The 21,103-nt window shown below is 36.8% G+C and overlaps 1 protein-coding gene across 1 annotated transcript; it reads right to left on the reverse strand.

The window, feature by feature from the left end:
* Window positions 1-692: 692 nt before the first annotated feature.
* On the reverse strand, window positions 693-21,066 carry selp (selectin P). The gene is made up of 26 exons (XM_079375019.1): window positions 20,978-21,066; window positions 20,834-20,891; window positions 20,355-20,741; window positions 19,900-20,010; window positions 19,620-19,811; window positions 19,348-19,539; window positions 19,038-19,229; window positions 18,750-18,926; window positions 18,443-18,628; window positions 18,222-18,344; window positions 18,109-18,130; window positions 15,047-15,320; window positions 7,924-7,995; window positions 7,668-7,731; window positions 7,192-7,560; window positions 6,468-6,575; window positions 6,199-6,384; window positions 5,918-6,106; window positions 5,452-5,637; window positions 5,105-5,290; window positions 4,807-4,995; window positions 4,200-4,385; window positions 3,746-3,931; window positions 1,988-2,173; window positions 1,517-1,720; window positions 693-1,362 (listed from the first exon to the last, which is right to left on the reverse strand). Exons 1-26 carry the CDS (start codon window positions 20,978-20,980, stop codon window positions 1,184-1,186), a joined length of 4,407 nt encoding a protein of 1,468 aa, XP_079231145.1. The 5' UTR covers window positions 20,981-21,066; the 3' UTR covers window positions 693-1,183.
* Between the last annotated feature and the right edge of the window lie 37 nt (window positions 21,067-21,103).

Here is a 21,103-nt window from a genome sequence, read left to right on the forward strand (position 1 = left end):
TTTAAAGGCGATTTTCTCAATATTTTGATATTTTTTTGCACCCTCAGATTCCAGATTTTCAAATAGTTGTATCTCAACCAAATATTGACATATCCTAACAATGACTGGAAATAATAACCATACATTACTGGAAAGCTTATTTATTCAGCATTTATAAATCTCAATTTCAAAAAATTTACCCTTATGACTGGTTTTGTGGTCCAAGGTCACTTATCGGCTAAATAAGCTCACAATTGAACAAAAATCATTGATTTTACATGTAAATGTAAAAAAAAAAAAACCTTAGACATGTTTTGGCATGTAGAGACCATGGCTATAGAAAATCCTCATAACCTTCTGACCACAAAGCCTCTAGGGGCAACTAAAGGCCAGAGTCTGGATTTTGGGCCTGGGTGACAGTGGGCACAGTGCCCAGAGGCAGCACATTCTGGTCCCGGTGTCCGTTCTGGAGCAGCACATCTAGGGCGATGCTATATGAAACAGTGGATGTGTGAGTGGGTGGAACAGGGTGTTTCTAGCAGTGTTCACACTGTCCCTCTTGCACCTAGTGAGGGTGTCATAAAGATAGAAATTATCCTACTGATATTATATTATTAGCATATGACAATGCTGGAAATTATAAATGCATATTTAAATTGTGCAAATAAATGCATACTAGCCTACTGACGTGGATATTTCAACACAACACCGTTCAGTTCAAATTTTCATTTATTGCAAGCACAAAACAAGATGGAAAATATCAGTTACTTTACTTAAATTTGTATTTTAATTCAATTCAAATGTTGGGTTCAAATTCTCTTCCCATGAAGAGTGAGGGAGACTGTAATTAGCTGCAGTGGAGAATAATACATTATATTAAGATACTGTTAAAACTAACAGTTCAACTTGAAAATTCTGTCATATTTGCCCTCACATTGTTCCAAATCTGTAATTTGTATTTTGAGAAATGTTGGTGCTGGTATCATTGACTTACATTGTATGGACAAACAGAACAATAAGTATCTTATTGTATGTTCCACAGAAGAAATAAAGTCATTCAGATTTGGAACAACGGTTGAACAAGTAAGCTAAACATTTATACCGTTTGCAAGCACTAAATATTAAAATATTACAATGAATGTATGTTGTTAAATACCAGCCAACTAATGTTGTCAAATCCAAAAAAATTGAATTTTTTATTAGTTTAATGGTTTAAAAACGGTGTTGCCAAGTGTGGAACAGGATCATTCAATTTTTTAACTTTTTTGGAGAATTGTCGCATCAACAGAAAAAATAGTCCTCCAAGTAGAAGTAGACCAGCTGAAGAAGTAGCTCCCACAGCTGCATACATCAGCATGCCGGCACTCACTGAGATCGTCTTTGCTAAAACACATAATAGATGATGTAACAAAGTTTTGGTGGCCTTCCATTTTAAGCGCAATTAAAATTCAATATGTGCAATATTAAAGTGCAGTATTTTTCCACTGAATTGATGCACAAATGATGATGGGCTAGGGTTAGAAAGAGCTGGCCTTACCAACACAACTGGGTGGAGAGTTTGTCCAGTACCCACTGGAGGTGCAGGTGAGCTGACTGGTTCCACTGAGCTCCTGGCCCTCGGCACACTGGAACATACACTGAGATCCAAAGCTGAAGCTTCCATGGGGGTGAGAGCACTTCATTGAGGGTGGAGGTCCCACCTCAGGAAGGTGCAAGAGTGAAAGGGGCTCACAGCGAACAGCTGCCATTTCAAAGAGAAACGTACGGAGAGTGTTTAGTGAAGAATGTTTTTTTTTACGTTCCATGATTCTTAATAAGATCAGTTTAGGTCTGATCAAGGCCTTTATATATTAATCAGTGTATAAATAACAGGGGAAGCCCAGCTAAAAAATTTGGTTCCCAGAGCATTCTGAGAACATTAGTTACAAAAATAGAACCTATAGAGAATATACTTTGAATTGGTTCACAACAAATTAACCAAATGCAGCATTTGCCAAGAAATAGATACCAGCACAAGAGGGCATCTCCTGACTCCAGTTCCCAGAGGCAGAGCACTCCATGCCTGGCTCTCCTGTAATCTCAAAGCCAGTCTCACATCCCAGGAAGCATTGTGAGCTGTAGCTAAACAGGGAGTGAGGATGAGAACAATTCACCCAGCCATTTACTGGAGCGGTCAAATGGGGGCACTGTTGAGCTATGGACAAAATAAATAAATGTCAACATTCTGCTTCAATCATTTCGTGACAGGATGTTTTAACTCAGCTATCTCAGTTGATTCTCATTTCATTTTAATCAGGTGACAGATGAATTTGTGATATCACATGTGTGATGTGAAACAGGCACTCCCAAGAGCGATTATCTGAGCAGAAGGGTGGGGTGTCTGTCCACTTCCTCATCTCCAAGCACTCCATTCGGGGTGTGCCATGTAGTTTGAAGCCCGCCTGACAGCTCACTTCACTCACTGTACCGAAGCTGAACTGCCCATTAGGATGAGTGCAGGTTACAGTGCCATGAGAGGGGTTAATTAAGGGGCTGCACTGCCATGCTATTGAACAGAGAATCAAAAGCTCTATGATGTCTTGCACTCTTTTAAAAATAAATAAATTAAATAATTAATTAAAAAAATATATTCCATGTTATTAAAAAGTTCTTCAACTTAAAAAAAAGTTGTTTTAAAAACTGTTCTTTGGTTAACCCACACTGATTCTTTAAAGGGGTCATGAAAGGAGAAATCAAAATTCCCTTGACATATAAGAGGTCATTGTAGCTACTATAAAAACATCCTGCAAGTTTCAGAGCTCAAAACTTTCTCGATAGTCTAAAAACAGTTTATATTGAAGCTAGTCTGCCAAAAAGGCAGCTTGTGGAATGTACCACACTATGATGTAATAGTGTGTCTGAACACCGCCTCTGCAGAAGAAGATCAATGCCTGCTTCTACAACACTGCCTGTTTAGCCCCGCCCACCGATTCACGCATGTATTGGGCAAATGACGAAAGCGGCAAAAGCAGGTCTATGCAGAAACCAAAGGATGAACTTTATTTGATGAACTTTATTCTTAATTAATTTCCAGACCGTGTCCATAAGAACTTGGTCCTTTCTTGGATTCATTTACAAACAAGGCACAATTCGACGCAGGATTTTCGAAAGATTGAAACTAAAAGACGATGCTGTGCCAACAATATTGGATCCGACAGTAATGTTGCAACACACAAGTGTGAGTAACTGGTTTTATTACGTCATCACTATCTGTTATTACAGATCTTTTGATATGTACTATTTATGAGGTTTTTAACTTAAATCACAGCAGCGTCCATCTGTGAAGGATGTAGGCTGTCAAACATTCACAAGTGTTAGCCAATCATAGCAGTCGGCCTTTACTTCCAAGTCTACAATCCGCCATGCTTATTCCAACTGAGCGTTCTTCAAAACAGGACAGAAAACAGCTTATTACTTCTAAATGATGTTTTTTTTAATGTAAAAATCTTTATAACATTATAAGTGGACCTCAAAGAACAGTACAAAATAATAAAAACAAAGGCAGTCGACCCCCTTTATGGCATTTCTGTGAAAACCCTATATTTTTGGAACCTTTATTTTAAGAGTGTACTGTCCATGACATTATACTACATGGAAGATGTCAATGCTAAATCTTTGTCATTTATTTATGTTAGGACAGGATTAAAAAACTTTGTGATACAAATAACTTATCTATGTTTTCTTTAGTCAGACCTAGTTTCAATGAGTATTGAGAGTGTTTGGATACCTTGACAAACAGGAAATTCATTGCTCCATTTCCCTTGTGAGGTGCAGTAGGTAGAATTACTTCCATTTAAAGTAAATCCAGCTCCACACTCCAGCCAGCACAAGGAACCATAGCTGAAATCCCCCAGGTGGTCCTGACAGTGCAGAGAGCCATGCTGAACAGACTCCAGGGCATCACATCTTATAACTGAAATGAAAATAGTGTATGAAAAAAATTAAAATATGTTTGCACACACAAGAATTGTGCATTCCCATTTCCAGTTTATGTAGTGTACCCGTGCACATCACGTTTTTGTCTGCAAATTTCACTTTTAGTGTCTGTGCAATATTAAAACTATCAGTTAAATTACTTTTTTCACTCCCATAACCTGAAATTGTATATGGTGCAATGGTTTAAAGCAAAAATGTAAGGGTTAAAACTGAAGATTGTTTTATTGAAATAGAGTTAAACCTACCTTCGCATGCAGGTGTTGATGCTGACCAGCTGCCATCACTCAAACAAGTGAGTGTGGGTTCTCCTTTCAGAGTGTATCCCTCCTCACAAGTAGTGTTACAAGAAGAACGGAAAGAGAACTTTCCTAGTGGATCAGCACATGTCAGGTGGCTCTTTGCAGGGGTCACGAGAGTGTCACAAGCCACAGCTGAAAATGAAATTACATCTGTTCTTCTAAATCATTTCAAAAATTTTGAAACTCTTAGCCTAATCATGTACAATGTGTGTAGAGAAATATTTTATTATTTATTACATTTATAAGAATAATAAAATAGAATTACAATTATATATTGTATATATTATACCATATATATTGAATATACTAAGCATTCTTTCTTTGTAAAACAGACATTTGTTGCTCAAACAGTAGCAAGTACTGCTTGCAATACCAAGGTCATGGGATTGATTCCCAGGGCATGCATAAACTAATAAAATTGTACATGGATACAGTCATATAAGGGTCTGCTAAAAGCATAATATGTAATATCAAATGGTATAGGTAAACTAATAACATTTCAAATGGTTTAATGCTATTAGGGCAACCAAACTGATATGAACTTATCCCAAACCTGTACAAATGGGGTTGTTGTGTGTCCAGTGCCCAGTATGGTCACAGTGCGTGGAATCTGCACCTTTAAGCAAAAAACCCTCTTCACACTTAAACGCACAGCTGGAGTTGTAGCTATTGGTGGAGAGAGGGTGTGTGCAGGTCATACTTCCATAACTTGGTGCATCAGAGAGTGGCGGACACTGTATAGCTGTGGGAAAACCACAAGCATCATCATCATAAACTGATTTTGTTGGAACTATGACCTGAAGATATGTGCATGTATATGTAAATGTACATGCATTAAAGATGCATGTTACCTTGGCAAACAGCAGGGATGTGACTCCAGTTTCCCTCTTTGGTACAGTGAGTGGAATTTGTACCATTGTGGACAAAACCAAAATCACATTTTAACGAGCAACTGGAGCCATAAGCAAACTCTTCCACAGGGTCATAACACTGCAGCGAGCCATGCTGAACGGGCCTCAGCGGGTCACAGTTTACAACTGCCAAAATAAGAAGAGAGATTATAGACAACTGTGTGTGAATGTAGAAAAGCATTGTTTATGATTCTTTTTTGCAGTGCATTTTCCAAAGCTTGCATTGTGATGGAAATGTATTTACTTACTCAGTATGACACTGAGAAATCATATACGAATTCATGTACCTTCACATGCAGGTGTTGGTGCTGACCAATTGCCATCACTTAGACAAGTGAGTGTAACTTTTCCTCTAAATTTGTATCCCTCATCACAGGAAACATTGCAAGAAGAATGAAAAGAGAATTTTCCCAAAGGATCAGCACATGTCAGATGACCATTTGCAGGAGCCAAGATGTCTTTACAGGTAACCACTATGACAAATACATAAAATATGTATTACTGTCTATTCAAAGTTTTCAAACAGAAAAAAAATAGCTTAAAACATAGGTTTTTACAGTTCATGCACTTCTAGGGTGTGTCTTGGCAGTGTTACCCAACAATACAATGTTTCACAAGAAAGGAAAGGAAGTGCGCTATTCTTTCGCTCTCAGAACTAATAAAACTTTAAATCACATGCATATTCAGTGCACTTGTATGAACCAGCAAACTGCCTGATGATTTAATGAGGACTGTTCTGCAGACGTGCAGTACCTTGGCAAGTGGGAGGTTTGTGTGTCCAGTGCCCAGTCTGGTCACACCATGTTGTATTTGAGCCCTTGAGCTCAAATCCCTCATCACACTTGAACTCACAACTGGAGTTGAAGCTATGAATGGAAAGAGGGTGAGTGCAGTTCATACTCCAATCACCAGGGGCATCAATAATGGGCAGACACTGGACAGCTGTAAGGGTAATATGTTTTTAAAACCTTAAAGGTACATATAAGTATTTGTACTTTTTTTCTGAGGGTGTGGCAACATATTCTGGTCCGTACCCTGACAAACAGGAAGGGCGTTATCCCATTTCCCCGATGCCAGGCAGTGTAGCCTCTGTGGCCCCCCCAGCTTGAACCCTGTGCCACACTGAAACTGGCATGACGAGTTAAAATGAAATGCTCCAAAGATACCATCACACTTCACGAAACCTTGCGGTGGATTTTCAATTGGCGAGCACTGTGCAACTGCAAAAGTGAAAATGGTAACTTCGTTACAAAATGCACACAACAAAGACCAAATATTTAAACTTGGATCGATTCTACAGCACCTTCCTCACAGCGTGGCCCCATGAAACCTGCGTGACATTGACATTCATAGCTCCCAATAGTCTCCACGCACTCAGCATGCTCACTGCAGGATTCATTTAAGCAGGAGGCTGCAAACAAGAAAATAACACGTAATGACCTCAAAGAAGGGCTCAGGATTCAATCAGAACTGGATACATTGTATACTGATTATGCAACAGCGGTTGATGTGCATTAAACTGGAAATGATCTCTCCAAATATACTGCACATCCTTGAAAAGAAATAATTTAAAAAAATCATTATGATGCTTGATATTACAAATGGGTATTTTTTATCATATTGTTTTAATTTATTATTGTATTCATAAACACACTGGTTTGTGGCACAGTTTACAGCACATTTTGTCTATGTAGGCCTACCTATTGCGGATAATGACTCAGAAGTCTCGCATATTCACAGAAAATAGCTTTACTTCCGTGTTGAAAATTGAGTTGGATATTAAACATCTTCAACATTTTTAGGCCAAGATCCACACAAGTATAAATTAAAGTTTATAAGCATGCATATGAAAATATCATATGCCATATGAAAAATATTTACATACTTTTATGACAGTAAAGCCATTAAAATAATCATTATATACCCTATCATATACATTTGTTGTATTTATTACTTTATAATTTAAATTATTTTGAATTTATTTACGGTAAAACTTCACAATATTTCATGCTATAAAGTGTGTTCACCTAAATAACAGACAGTTGCTTTCTTTTTGGTGCACCTCTCATCATTCCACTTGGCTGTTTCTTTGCTCCTCTTAATGTAGATCTCTACACAGTCTTGTCCAGATCCCTTGTTATTTGGTTCATTTTCCGCCCAGTTTGCTGCTTCAGGATCCAAGCGCTTTTTGGTCCCAACCCACGTCCAGTAACCATCAGTCTTCCTAATGCCAATCCAATAGTATGCTTGATTGAAAGGTAGAACTTGGTTGAGGTATTCAACTTCTGCATGGTTTTGAATGGCCACCATATCAGTGAAGTTCTTCTGACACCACTGACGAGCTGTTACCCAGTCCACATTAATGTCTACGCTGTAATGGTAAGTCCAGGCCTTCACTGTTAAGCACAGTTGCATTGCATCAAATCTTAGTTTATAATAATGTATAGTTTTTTTTGTGAACAGTACTTTTACATATACTGTAATAGAGTAGTAAGAAACATACCATTATAAATTCCAGTTATAAGGACAAGATATCCAAATAGTCTAATATGTGCCCACAAAATCATCTGAAGGATTAGAAATGCACATGCATGTTTATTAGGATATTATTTGTATTCACATTTATGCATGTCATCAAATCAAAGGATTCTAGAGGTCCAGATACATTTTAGAGTAGGCTATTCATTGTTTTACTCACACACAAGTAAAATATAATCAATAGCTGTAAATATAAAAAGTAATTCAGTTGTTTATCTTACTGTAATTGCAGTTTCATTTATTCTGAGAGGATCTCTGAGAACACATTCACAGGTTGATGCACTGCATGGGAACTAAACAGTGATAGGAAGTTGTTTAATACTGTCATCAGGGATGGTTTCTTCACTAGGGCAATGCACCACCCAAAATGTGAAAGGGAGGGAGTTCACAGTGTGTTCAAAGTGTGAAAGGCAGGAAGTTCACAGTATGTTAAACTATGTTTCAATATGTGAAAGGGAGGGAGTTCACAGTGGGGAGGGGTGCGGGAGCGGATATGCTTTGATAGTGCTGGGAGATCAAATGAAAACAATAATTATCGTGGTAACACTTTAGAATACTGATCCTTTCTTGATAACTACACAGGAACAAGTCACTAATGCACTAGTAACTACTATTACCTAACAAGAGAAACTATGATTATTGATTTAGTAAGTAATAGCGCTCAGTTAAAACTGGCACTTCACTATTAGCTAATCAATAACTACAATTATATATATATATATATTCTGGAGAACTACTAAGAACTACTGTATACAGGTTCATAATTAATGTGAATTATGCATAATGTATAATTGATTCTAAAATGAAGATCATGGTAACCTAATGACTCAAGAATTATCAAATTATTTTAAAGGAACTACTAACTACTTGGATCAGTATTCTAAAGTGAAAAGCATCATAACTCCCTAATATTGACTGACGATTTTAAGCTTTTGAGACATATGTAAGGTTTTGGTTAGTAATGACTCAGCGGTTTCTCCATTAGGGCGAACGGGCGACGTACCACGGTCTGTGTTTGTTTATCGATCTGGTTAGTGTCGCCGGCTACAAACGCAGGTAAAGTGACGAGTAATGAAGTTGTGCTCAGGTTGTTGTGCTGTGGGATGTGTTTCCCATACATTTATTTATTTTTGGCGACCCGCCACGATATTAAAACTGACCGATTTTCCAAAAGGCTTAGTTGAATAAACATGAGCACGTAATGCACGTTTAAAAATCAAAACGAGGCGCGGGTGTTTTTATATCACTGTATTTCTGAAGGAAGACCGTCTTTAAAAAATGTTCGATGCATGTTATATTCCTGATAAAGCAGCGTTTGTAGGCACAGTAGATGAGTGGAAAAGGTAAGCGTGATGTACAATTTTTGTTTGTTTTGTAAAAAAGTATTACAAGCTGTGAAAAGTGCATTTTCTTGGTGGCTTTTGTACAATGTTTTCTTAGTACCACACACAGCTTACAATCTGTAATGTGCCTGACAATATCTTTTTTTTTTTTTCTGCAAACTGCTAATTTTCTCTCCACGTTATGGATACCGAAGACCATGAGCAGGTAATGTAATTGCATGGCATTGTAATTTTGGTAACACTTTCTATGAGGCCTGTATTTATAATACATTATAAGGGTATTTTAAGGCATTATAATGAATGCATAATACATTATTAAAAAAACTTATGTTATATCATCTTATGAATATTATCATAGTCCCACCTAGAAAATTTTCCACCAGCCACCTGGACTCAAGTGTTACTACATCCTTCTGAAGAAATTACTAATTATTTGGATCAGTATTCTAAAGTGAAGATCACGCCACGGTAACCCACTAGTAATGATTTAAGTGTTACCAAATCTAGCATAATTAATTACTTACCAAAACCTTAAAAGTTTACAATGACTTCAGTAATTACTAGGGAGTTATCACGATCTTCACTTTAGAATACTGATCCAAAAAATTTGTAATTCCTTTAGAAGGATGTAGTAACAAATGAATAATTGCTTTCCAATGCTTTACAACACTCTCAAAATCTTACAATGATTTCAGTCATTACTAGGGAGTTATCATGATCTACACTTTAGAATACTGATCCAAATAATTAGTAATTCCTTCTGAAGAATTTGGTAATACTTGAGTCATTACTAGTGGGTTACCATGACCTTTACTTTAGAAGTAATTGTACGTCATGTATTATTCATATTAATTATGAACCTGTATACAGTAGTTCTTAGGGAGGTATGAAAAAATAATAGTTACTGATTAGTGAACTACCACATTCGACTAAGCACTATTACTTACTAATTCATTAAAAAGAGTTTCTTGTTAGTTACTAGTAGTTACTAGAGTGCTAATATTGCATTACTCATGTGTTCTTGTGTAGTTATTTATTAATGATGGAACGTGATATAATTTTCCTTGATAAAACGATAACAAGAGTTCGCTAAATGTTTGATATTATGCCACAAAAGCAGAACGGAACAACGCTACTCATTCGAGCCGCGTCACACAGACCATTTATCCGCTTGGCTCAAAGTTCAAACGGCAGTGCAGCGCTGCAAGCTTACTAGAGAAGATGCGTTTATGCTGGTTTTTTGATTTGCTGGTGCTTTTTCGATTTGTATGTGTTTTCTGAAGTTGCAGCGCGTTGACCTCTCTCGGCCACCGTACGCAAGCACTAAACTGCGCTGTGAGATCCAGTGTGAAGATCATCTTGAATCCAGCAAAGAAGACCAGAAACAGCGCGCAAATATACAGTCAGAAGGCATTTCAATCTACAAATCACCATCATGTAGCTGCCATGGATTTACTGTAGTAACACGGCACCATGGTATTGTGTCAGAAATGTGAGATATTCATATCAAAGTTTATTATATTATTATTGTAGTGTAGCCTATTAAACATATTGAAGATGTGAAGCATTTATATAGGAGTTTGCAATGGTATGTGGTGTTTATATACATATGGGTATCAGCACTCACTCTGACAGAGGAAATGTTCGCTGGTGATGTCGAGCCTCCTTCAGATCGCCACATTTGACCAATTCAGAATGTTTTTATTTATTTTTAAATCTTTGTTTTGCTCTGTTTAACAATTCTGAATGGATCCTTATATACAGTCAGGTTAAGGCGACTGCTGTAGTGGTCTGTTGGCATCTCCGTGTGGTCCTGTTTGGCATTGCAGTTTGACTTGCAGATGTATTTGAAAATGAAAATGAAAACTTTCCTCAGTGTTTGCTGTTGCACTGTATACATAAATTGTGGATTATGAAAATTAAATATCTAAATATTTAGTTTTAATTAATCTTGAAAAAAGCTTGCAGGAAATATAGATTTGTGGGAATCTTCCTCAGACTTTAACTTGGTAAAACAAGTATCTTTATTTAAAGGTGGGGTGTGTATTTTTTCAAAAATGCTTTAGAAAACTGAGTCGGACCGAGTACTAAAACAAACTTGTAGCCAATCAGCAGTAAGAGGCGTGTCTACTCAAGATGCGAGGAGAGAGCGCTCAGTGCACATGATGGACATTAGCCGAGCGACGACAGAAAGATAGAGATGGCAGATATAAAACAAAAGAGGAAACCGTCTGCAGAACAAAAGAAAGCTTACACCGTGTGTACACCAGACGCCGCGCCACAGCAGCTAAAGTCTGTCTACTCTGGACGCAACAAAAAGAACGATGAAAATCATTTGAAATTTGTGTCAATACGTCATAAATAGAATGCAGCAGCAGTTTACTGTCTGGGATTTGTCATGTCGCGGCACGGCATAATGAGTTCTGCTTTGTTTCACATAACTAATCGTTGCCTGCACTGTAAAAAAAGTTGAGCCAACTTAAAATTTTAAGGCAACAAACTTCAGCAGATTTTTGAGTTTTCTCAACTTGTTTTAAGTTTATACAACAAAAAGTTGAGAATCTCCTACAAAAATAAGTTGAGAGAACTCAAAAATCTGCAAAAAGCTCAACTTTTCTTTTTTTTTTTACAATGTGGGATGTGTACATATGTGTGGGGTGGAGCTATCAAAATAGGGGCAAGACCCTTTTGGTGTAGGGGTGTGTTTGTTTTGATGATTTCAAATATCAGCATTGGCTACCAGAAATCACTTACCCCACCTTTAAATTGTTCAAAGTTTGAATACATTTCCTTTTGTTATACTGTCATATGGGGATGGATGCTAAAATTGTTGGACATGGCTCCCTACCTAAGAAATTTTTACACCAGCTGCCACTGGCTGCCATAAAGGAAAAGCAACACAAGAGTGATTAAGAGGCTGTTATATGCAATACAATACAATAAGAAATAAAATACAATAATTGATGATTTTTAATGTCACAAATTCTACAGCTCATAATGTTTTTATTTTTGTTTAGTTTTTTTGTACAGTAACAATGAACAACATATAGCATTTCTGAACAAAAGATGACAAAGAGATTATTGACTATTTAATATTTGCACAAGCAAAGCTAGAATGAAAAAGAACGAACAGAAGAAGATTTGAGTCAAAACCAGAATAGTACGGTGGCCGAGAAGTGCAAAACAAATCACGATTCTGAAAACAAAATAACAAATTACAAATGCAAATGCAAATCTAAAAAACAAAATAACAATTCAGAAAACACAACAACAATTGCGAAAACATTATAACAAGTAAGAAAACACAACGACAAATCAGACAAACCGGAAGAGGTAGGTATAGTTTGAGACAGCGCCATTGGTTTGGGAATAGATTACTCACCGCTGACTGGACGGGACATCTGTCAATCAAGGTGTACAGGAAGAACGAGAAGAAGAACAGCAGACTGTCATCGTGTTTTTTGACGCGATCGACTTGGGTTCGATCCCGCCTTTTGCCAAACTCAAATCTCGAATCACATCGGAAAGGCATTTATTTTCAATACAAATTAAGGAAATAATCAAAAAGTTGAAAATAAAGTATCAGGTAGTGTTAGGGTAGGAGTAGGGAGGGCTTGTACCAATAAGGTGGCATCCATTTAATAATTTGAATTAAAATTATAATTTACACTCAGTACGTTATTATTGCATATCGTTTTTTTACTACAATATTGAGGTGCAGATAATTGCCACTATTTGCAACAAGTAGTATATATAGCACAAAATCCTGCTATTTTCACTTAATAATACGTTAAGTAAATACGTTAGCTGCTATCGCTATTTGACAGAACTATGTAAAATTTACCGTCACTCCCATTAGCGTTAACACGTTTTTTTTGTATTCTGATTCAAAGGTACATGCATGCATGTATATTTTTAGGCAGCAGCTATTTGCACTGTGTAAACAGCAATAGAGGCTATTTAACTAAGTGCAAATACCTATTTACACTAAGTGAAAATAGCAGGATTTTGTGCTATGTATACTACTGTACTGTATACGACACGCACTCTATCATCTGCACCACTGGAGCTGATGCTTCAGTTGACTCTGCTGTTCTTCTTCTCGTTCTTCCTGTACACTTTGATTGACAGATGTCTCGTCCAGTCAGCGGTAAGTAATCTATTCCTATACCTCTTCCGGTTTGTCTGATTTGTCGTTGTGTTTTCTTACTTGTTATAATGTTTTCGGAATTGCTGTGTTTTCTGAATTGTTATTTTGTTTTTTAGATTTGCATTTGCATTTGTAATTTGTTATTTTGTTTTCAGAATCGTGATTTGTTTTGCACTTCTCGGCCACCATAGAATAGACATCCAGATTAGAAATGTTTATGCTGAACAGAGAGGGCCCTCTAGTGGTGTGTGTTCTGCCTCATATGCTGGATTCACCGTTTCTTGTTGAGTTCTGCAAGAAAACATGGAGGAGTAAGATTTCTGTGAACTGTCCAAACTTAATTTAAAAACATAATTTACCTTAATCTCACTGCATTTTTACCTACAATAAAATAAAAATATAAATATACTTAATACAACATATATTTCTCTTTGCATTAAATTGCTTGAATTTGATACACTTTTCAAAACTTCACAGTATACTCACTCCTACTGCAGTTGGAGCAACAAAATAAACAGCCACAAAACACTGAGATGACAACAGATGCCAAAAGAGCAAACAGAAAATGGACATAACCTGAGGAAAGATATAACAAATCTGTAAATAATTCATTTTATGCCAAAATGTTTTCACTTATAATCAGAATATTGCTGTTGTTTTTTCTAAAATGCATTATGAATCTTTTTTTAAGATTGAAAATGTGTCCTTTCCCTCCATTTTCTTTTCCTGTCTTACATTTCTCCCATTTAAAAAGTAATAAGTTCATTTATTTATTTTTAATTTAACCATGTGCTCAAACATGATTTGGACCAATGTTACTCAAAGCCTCAATATTTTGAATGTAACAGGGTTGGTTTTGAAAGAAATGTGTGTGTGCGTGTGGAAATGATTCATAATTAAATCAGATTATAGATATATGAATTTGTTAAATAAATAACAACATACTCTTATGGAGTTAAAATAACATAGCAGCTTCGTGGTAGTAAAAATAAATATATAGGTATTGTTCCCTGAATATTTCTTGTAAATGCTATCTTAAAAATTAACTAAAATATTCTGAAATTAAATTCCTCAAAAAAAGTAAAGTAAACACCCTTATCATTTCCTAATATTATTGCATGTTGCTCTCATTATACTTTCTATCTGCAGCACACAACTAAAAAAAAAAATCCTCACTTGCACACATTAGTGGAAATGAAGACTCCCACGTGCCATCAGCTCTGCAGGTGAACTCAACAAAACCAAGCAGCAGATGTCCAGGTGGACACTGTACTCTACAGGCAGATCTTGTACTGTCATGTCCTTCAGTGCAGTTCATCAATCCACCACCAAACAAAAGAATGGGAAAACACTTCGCTACAACAGAAAAACGATTCTGATGAGGAAAAAACTCATCTACATCTTGGATAACCTGAGGGTGAGTATATTTTCAGCCAATTTTCATTTTTAGGTTAAATATTCCTTTAAGTAAAGGTTATCATAAAGTTATACATGCAGTATTATATATATACATTTAACATTGTTTTCCCCCCTGCATCAGATCTTACACTTTGCATTTGTCTATCTGTTGAAATAATGTTTGTCCTGACCTGGTTCACACTTTGGCCCAGAGAAAGCAGGTTTACACACACAGGTAAAGCTGTTGACTTGCTCTTTGCAGTCCTCTCTATCAGTGCATGTATCATTTGTACAGTGTGCTGAAAGAAAATGCCTAGATTTATATATATATATATATATATATATATATATATATATATATATATATATATATATATCCTTTCTGAACTATTAAAACACTCAGATTTGTTTTAGACACATAAAGGTTATTCACATAAAAATTTGTGCTCTAACCAGAAATGGATCAACAAATTGAACAAGTGAGACACCTTTCATCTCCAACTCCTTACCTTTTTGGCATAAAGGATACTTTTCCAATTGACAGTTTTCATCGTTCCACTTTCCATCATTGTTTGCGCTGTTGGTGTACAATTCCACACAGTTTTCATTACTCTTGTTGTTGGGCTCATTGAGTGCCCAGTTTTCATATTCCATGGGTTGTCCATTGGCAACCCACGTCCAAGTGCCATTGATCTTCTGCAATCCAGTCCAGTAGTAGGGAGATGATCTTTTTTTCACATTTTCTTTAAGGAATTGTGTTACATTTTCATTGTGGACCATCACAATGTCTGTGTAATGTGTTTGACACCATGATCTTGTCTCAGTCCAGGTCATACTCTTATTGTCTGTCCAGTGATAGGTCCATCCTTCAACACTGACTAAAATGTTGCCCATCAAAAGTTAAAGTTAAATTTATTTCTCAGATTTATTTTATACTAGAAGGATGATGAATGTAGAATTCACTTACCGAATATGAAGCAGAGATGTATCAAAGCTCCTATGTGCACAGATGTCGTTTTAAGCACCACAACACCTCCAGCCTGAACAATAAAAACAGCCATAATTGCTAGTATAAATGAATAGTACTTTTTTAAAGGCATGTATTGAACCAAAAGGTTCAAATGAAATGCAGAGCTTCATAATAGATGCATACCATGGTTCTCTTTAGTCTCCTTTAGACGGAGTCACTTGTCGTTAGTAGAATATTGTTCATCGCAGCTCTAGTTGCGCTTCAACAGTCTGTTCTGCCCTGAAAACTGGGCAAAGTGGGTTTTTCCACCATATATATAAGTCATTAGCATTAAATTGCAGGATGTTTCCTCACAGGTTCAAAAGAATAAACATTATGCAACAACCTGGAAAAGAATGCCACTTTTAGGAAACTGCTTATCTTTTATATGTTCTTTTATCTTTTCGTAAAACGCTGTCTTGCACAAATAGAATGGTGCAGAGGTGATCACTTTAACCTCTGAAAGATATTTCTGTAAAAGCTAACTCACTAAAAATAGATAACACTCCCTGATTATACGCAGCTTCAGGGAATGACACAGTCACAGGATACGTCCAAATGAACATGACCTGGGTCATTTAAACAAAACCTTTCACTGTATTCACAATGCTAATGGATTTATTCACTTAAAGGTGACGAAAGATAAAGAGAACAGAGACTTCATTCCCAGCCTTAATTTAGGTGTTAAGATTCAAATATATGGCCAATCATCCTACAAATGGAACGATCAATCATACTTACTATTTATTTTTTAGTGAAGTGAAGTGACATACTGCCAAGTATGGTGACCCATACTCGGAATTTGTGTTCTGCATTTAACCCATCCAACGTGCACACACACAGCAGTGAACACACACACACACCATGAACACACACCCGGAGCAGTGGGCGGCCATTTATGCTGCAGTTGGGGGTTCAGTGCCTTGCTCAAGGGCACCTCAGTCGTGGTTTTGATGGTGGAGAGAGCGCTGGACATTCACTCCCCCCACCTACAATCCCTGCCGGCCGGGGACTCGAACCCGCAACCTTTGGATAACGAGTCCGACTCTCTAACCATTAGGCCACGACTTCCCCACCACTCTTATGGAGTTGGTGGGGAATTTATACACTGGAGTTTATACACTGGTGTTGAAAAATTATAAGTTTATGCTTTTGAAGTTTTAGGGATTCAGCTGAAAGTAGAAAATGTAATACTCATGATGTCATGAAAGTCAAACTATATTTGTTTACATTTACAAATAGATTAAAGGTGTAGTTCTCCCAAAAATGAACATTTCTAGATTATTTACTTATCCCCAGGCCACATATCTTTCTTTCTTCAGCCTAAGAGAAATGTCCCATCATATGTATTAGTCAAGAGATGCCACTTAGAAATTGCTGGTTAACTTGTATGTTCTTTTATCTTGTCAAATCAACACTTGCACAAAGAGAATGGTGCTGAGATGCACATAATGATTAGATGATTATGACTGAATGATTAGAAGACTACACTCGTCATAAAAAAAGAATACGAATAATTAAATGTGGGTAATTTGTTCAGAAGACACTTTGACCTCTGAAAGGTATTTCTGAAAAAGAGAACTCACTAAAATATATAATAAAACAAACACTTGATGATTATATACAGCTTGAAGGAAAGTAAGTCTGTCACAGGATACGTCCAGATGAACATGACCTGGGCTGTGTTATTTGAACAAAACCTTTCACTTCAATAACAATGCATTATGCACTTGCAGAGTACAGTGACCTCAATTCTAGCCTTTATTTAGGTGTTAAGATTCAAATATACTGCTGATAATTCAGATGGAATGATCAATCACATAAATGCGTATTCATGCTTTGATGTTGAAAAATGCTAAATGTATGTTTTTCATAAAGTTGAAAATGCATTGAAACACCCAAGTCATGCCATTATAAAAGTCACACTTTATTGATTTACATGTAAAAATAGTTTAATAGGACCGATACAGTTTTGGAATAATAAATAGTACAAAAGATGTGTATAATAATAGCACAAAAACAAATACTTTTATACAGTACAGAACAATATGTTCAGTCAAGCAAATCATAAAAGCTTCCGTTAGGAAGTAAAAATCACATTCAGTTAGGACTGTTGCCTAGTATAAAAATAACCAAGTGCCTTAAATCATTTGTGATGACATCAATTTTTATGTCCAGTGAGGCGGTTGTGAGTCCCTTGAAGAAGAATTTAGTTTTTCAATGAATTGTTCACTGGAATAAGTTACATCACTATCGTTACACATACTGGCCTGTATGTGCATGAGGAATATATGCTCACCATATATGCTGTATGCTATTTGATGCTATTTTCCTCTATATGAGACTGTCAACACTGTTCTTATAAGACTGTGGTGGATCCTCAGTATCCAAGGTACTAAAAATTAAATAGACAAAAGCAGATATAGTCCTGTATGTACCAAAAGTTATAAATAATGACAGTAATGATACAAGAAAAATATAACTGCAAAAAAAAGACATATCTCACCTGTTCAGCTCAAAATTGTTAGCTGAAAACAAAAAGACATAATTTAGCATTTCAATTCATTTTCAGTATCTCATTAAAGAATTAGGACAAACTCAGTAGACTGTTTGCCTCACCTTTTCTCCTCAGTCTCTTCAGTATCCAGAGGGCTAAGCCCAGACCGGACATGCTGATAGCACCTGAAACACCAAGAGTCACTTCTGTTGCTTCGAAGAGCGATGCAGAGGGATCAGGATGAGCTGAAAATACAAATAAAAGGAATAAGCCATAGAATGTCTTTCTCACTTCATCAGCCAAATGGCTTATGTGCATCCCACAGTCCTTATCCGCTGTTTACCTAAACACACCGCCACTTCCCCTGACCAGCTCCCATTGTTGTTGCACATCAATATCTCGTTACTGTGGTCTTCAAGTTGGTGGCCTTCATGACAGCTGAAGATGCAGAAGGTGCCAAATGTGGGTTCTTCAGATGAGCAGTTCATATGCCCGTTGACTGGCTCAGAAAGTCGTGGGCAGAGCACTGCTACAGAGTTGAAAAAAGACATTGTGTTTAGTATGATAAAATTCACTTAGGCTAACTTATTTTTTGAATTACAATAAATTAACCTGTGAATTCATAAATTAGTCAAAAGTTTATTGATTACCTTCACAGCGAGGTGGTTCCTGACTCCACTTTGCAGCTTTTGTACAGCTGATCTCTGAAGCTCCCTGGAGGTGGAATCCTTCAGCACAACTGAAGCTGCATTTGCTCCCATAATTAAAGCTGGAAGTGCAGCTCAGCTCTCCATTGACAGGACTGTCAAGGGCTAGGCAGTGAATAACTGTGAGGAAAGGGGAAAATCAGACGGTATTCATGAGAGTTGTTTTCAAGGAGTGATTGTAAAATATTCATCAAATTTCTTTTTGTTTGCACATATATACATGCTACTCACGTTCACATGTTGGTGGTTTGCTTGACCACTCTGTGGTAGAAGTGCATCTTGTCGTACTGGAACCCTTTAGTTCATAACCTTCTTCACAGGAATATTCACACTGAGAGTCATATGAGAAATTTCCATAAGGATGAGTGCACTGGATGCTAGCATGATCTGGTGGGGTCACTTCCACTTGTTTGCATTTTACAACTGAAATTCAGAAAAAGAGGATTATCATTAAACTCCAAAAGCAGAGATGTTAAAGAGCAGAGCTACTGCTGAACTATTGTAATAGAAGTTTTTCTAAGCAAATTTAATCCCCTCTTACTTTCACAAGTGGGTTGTGAATCATTCCAGCGTCCCGTTGCCCCACAGAACAGTGTAGAGGAGCTGGAGTCTCTCAACGTGTATCCTTCTGCACATATAAACTCACAGGTGGATTGGTAGCTGAAGATGCCTATTGGATGCTGACACTGCATTTGGCCTTTCTGTGGTTTTATCAGCTCTGGACATTGAACAACTGCAAAAAGATGTCAAAGTGTTTTAAAAAGCATGAAATCAAATGTGTCATTTTTATTTTAGAATGTAAATTCAACTCACGTTCACATGTTGGTGGTTTGCTTGACCACTCTGTGGTAGAAGTGCATCTTGTCGTTCTGGAACCCTTTAGTTCATAACCTTCTTCACAGGAATATTCACACTGAGAGTCATATGAGAAATTTCCACGAGGATGAGTGCACTGGATGCTAGCATGATCTGTTGGGGTGACGTCCTCTTGTTTGCATTTTACAACTGAAAATCAGAAAACAGGTAACATGGTTACATTTCACACTTTTCATTGGCAACATATTTTAACAGTATTTAGAGAAATATAACCCACCATGTTCACATCGCTCTCCATAGAAACCCCCAAAGCATGAGCATTTATGGCTGTTTATGGTTTCGACACACTCTCCTTGACCACTGACACAGGAGTCATCTTTGCAGGATGCTGAGAAAGAAAAAATGGATAATTACTTACATTATATTTGTTACATTTAAGTTTTATTATTTCAGTTAATGAAATCTTATCAAATCAGATATGCTTTTTGATTACTACAGTTTAATTTACCCATCAAAAAAAATCCAGAAAAATTAAAACATAAAAAAAAATGTAATCTAGAAGTTACAATGTCATCTAAGAGTGCAAATTGTAGTATGTATATGCTTAATCTTTATTGTAATTATGAGACGGTCCTTGGAAAAGTTTTCTCCCCTGTATGGGGTCCCTGGCCCCCAAAAGTTTGTGAACTCCTGTCATAAATAAACTTTAGAATTAGCATAAAGACCACCTACCTGTGTAGCACAGTGCAGTCTTATTCTTTAAGCAGGATTCATCATTCCATTTGCCTTCATCTTTCCCTCTTTTAATGTATATTTCCACACAGTCTTCATTATTCCCTCCATTATTGGGCTCCTGACCTGCCCAGTTCTCAGCTTCCTTGGTAAGTGTCTTATTAGTTCCCACCCAGGTCCAACTGCCATTAATTTTACGAATGCCAATCCAGTAATATCCATTGACTTTTGGAAAGATATTGTTGAGGTGATAAATCTCTTCTTTGTTCTGGATGGCTACCATGTCGGTGTAATGCTGCCTGCACCAGTGTCTTGCAGATTCCCAGTTCATAGTGAAATTTGAGGAATGATATGACCAGCCTTCAGTGCCTCTCCATAAGTTCAGCACTGCAGAATTAAACCATTGCAACTTTGAGTATGTTTACAGGATGCATTTACTCAGTTGAGTTTTTTTACACTAGTATTGTTTGCTTTCTTACCTGAAGAAATAAGAAGAAGGGAAGCCAAAAATTGCGATGGTACTTTGTTTAAGGTGCCCTGAAAAAGAATTATATCAACTGGATGAACATAATAGTTATTGATACTAAAATGATAGAAATATATCATTTAAATTCTTTACGTACCATTGTCAGTGATGTACAGCTATGAAATGGTCCTCTTAATTGTTTTCTCTGTACTTCTCTACTAATATGATGGTTCTGATGCGAGAATCTGGTTTGGTAATCACTCTATTGGGGCATTTATATAGG

The sequence above is a fragment of the Barbus barbus genome, assembly GCF_936440315.1.
Source record: "Barbus barbus genome assembly, chromosome: 24".
NCBI classification, from domain to species: domain Eukaryota; kingdom Metazoa; phylum Chordata; class Actinopteri; order Cypriniformes; family Cyprinidae; genus Barbus; species Barbus barbus.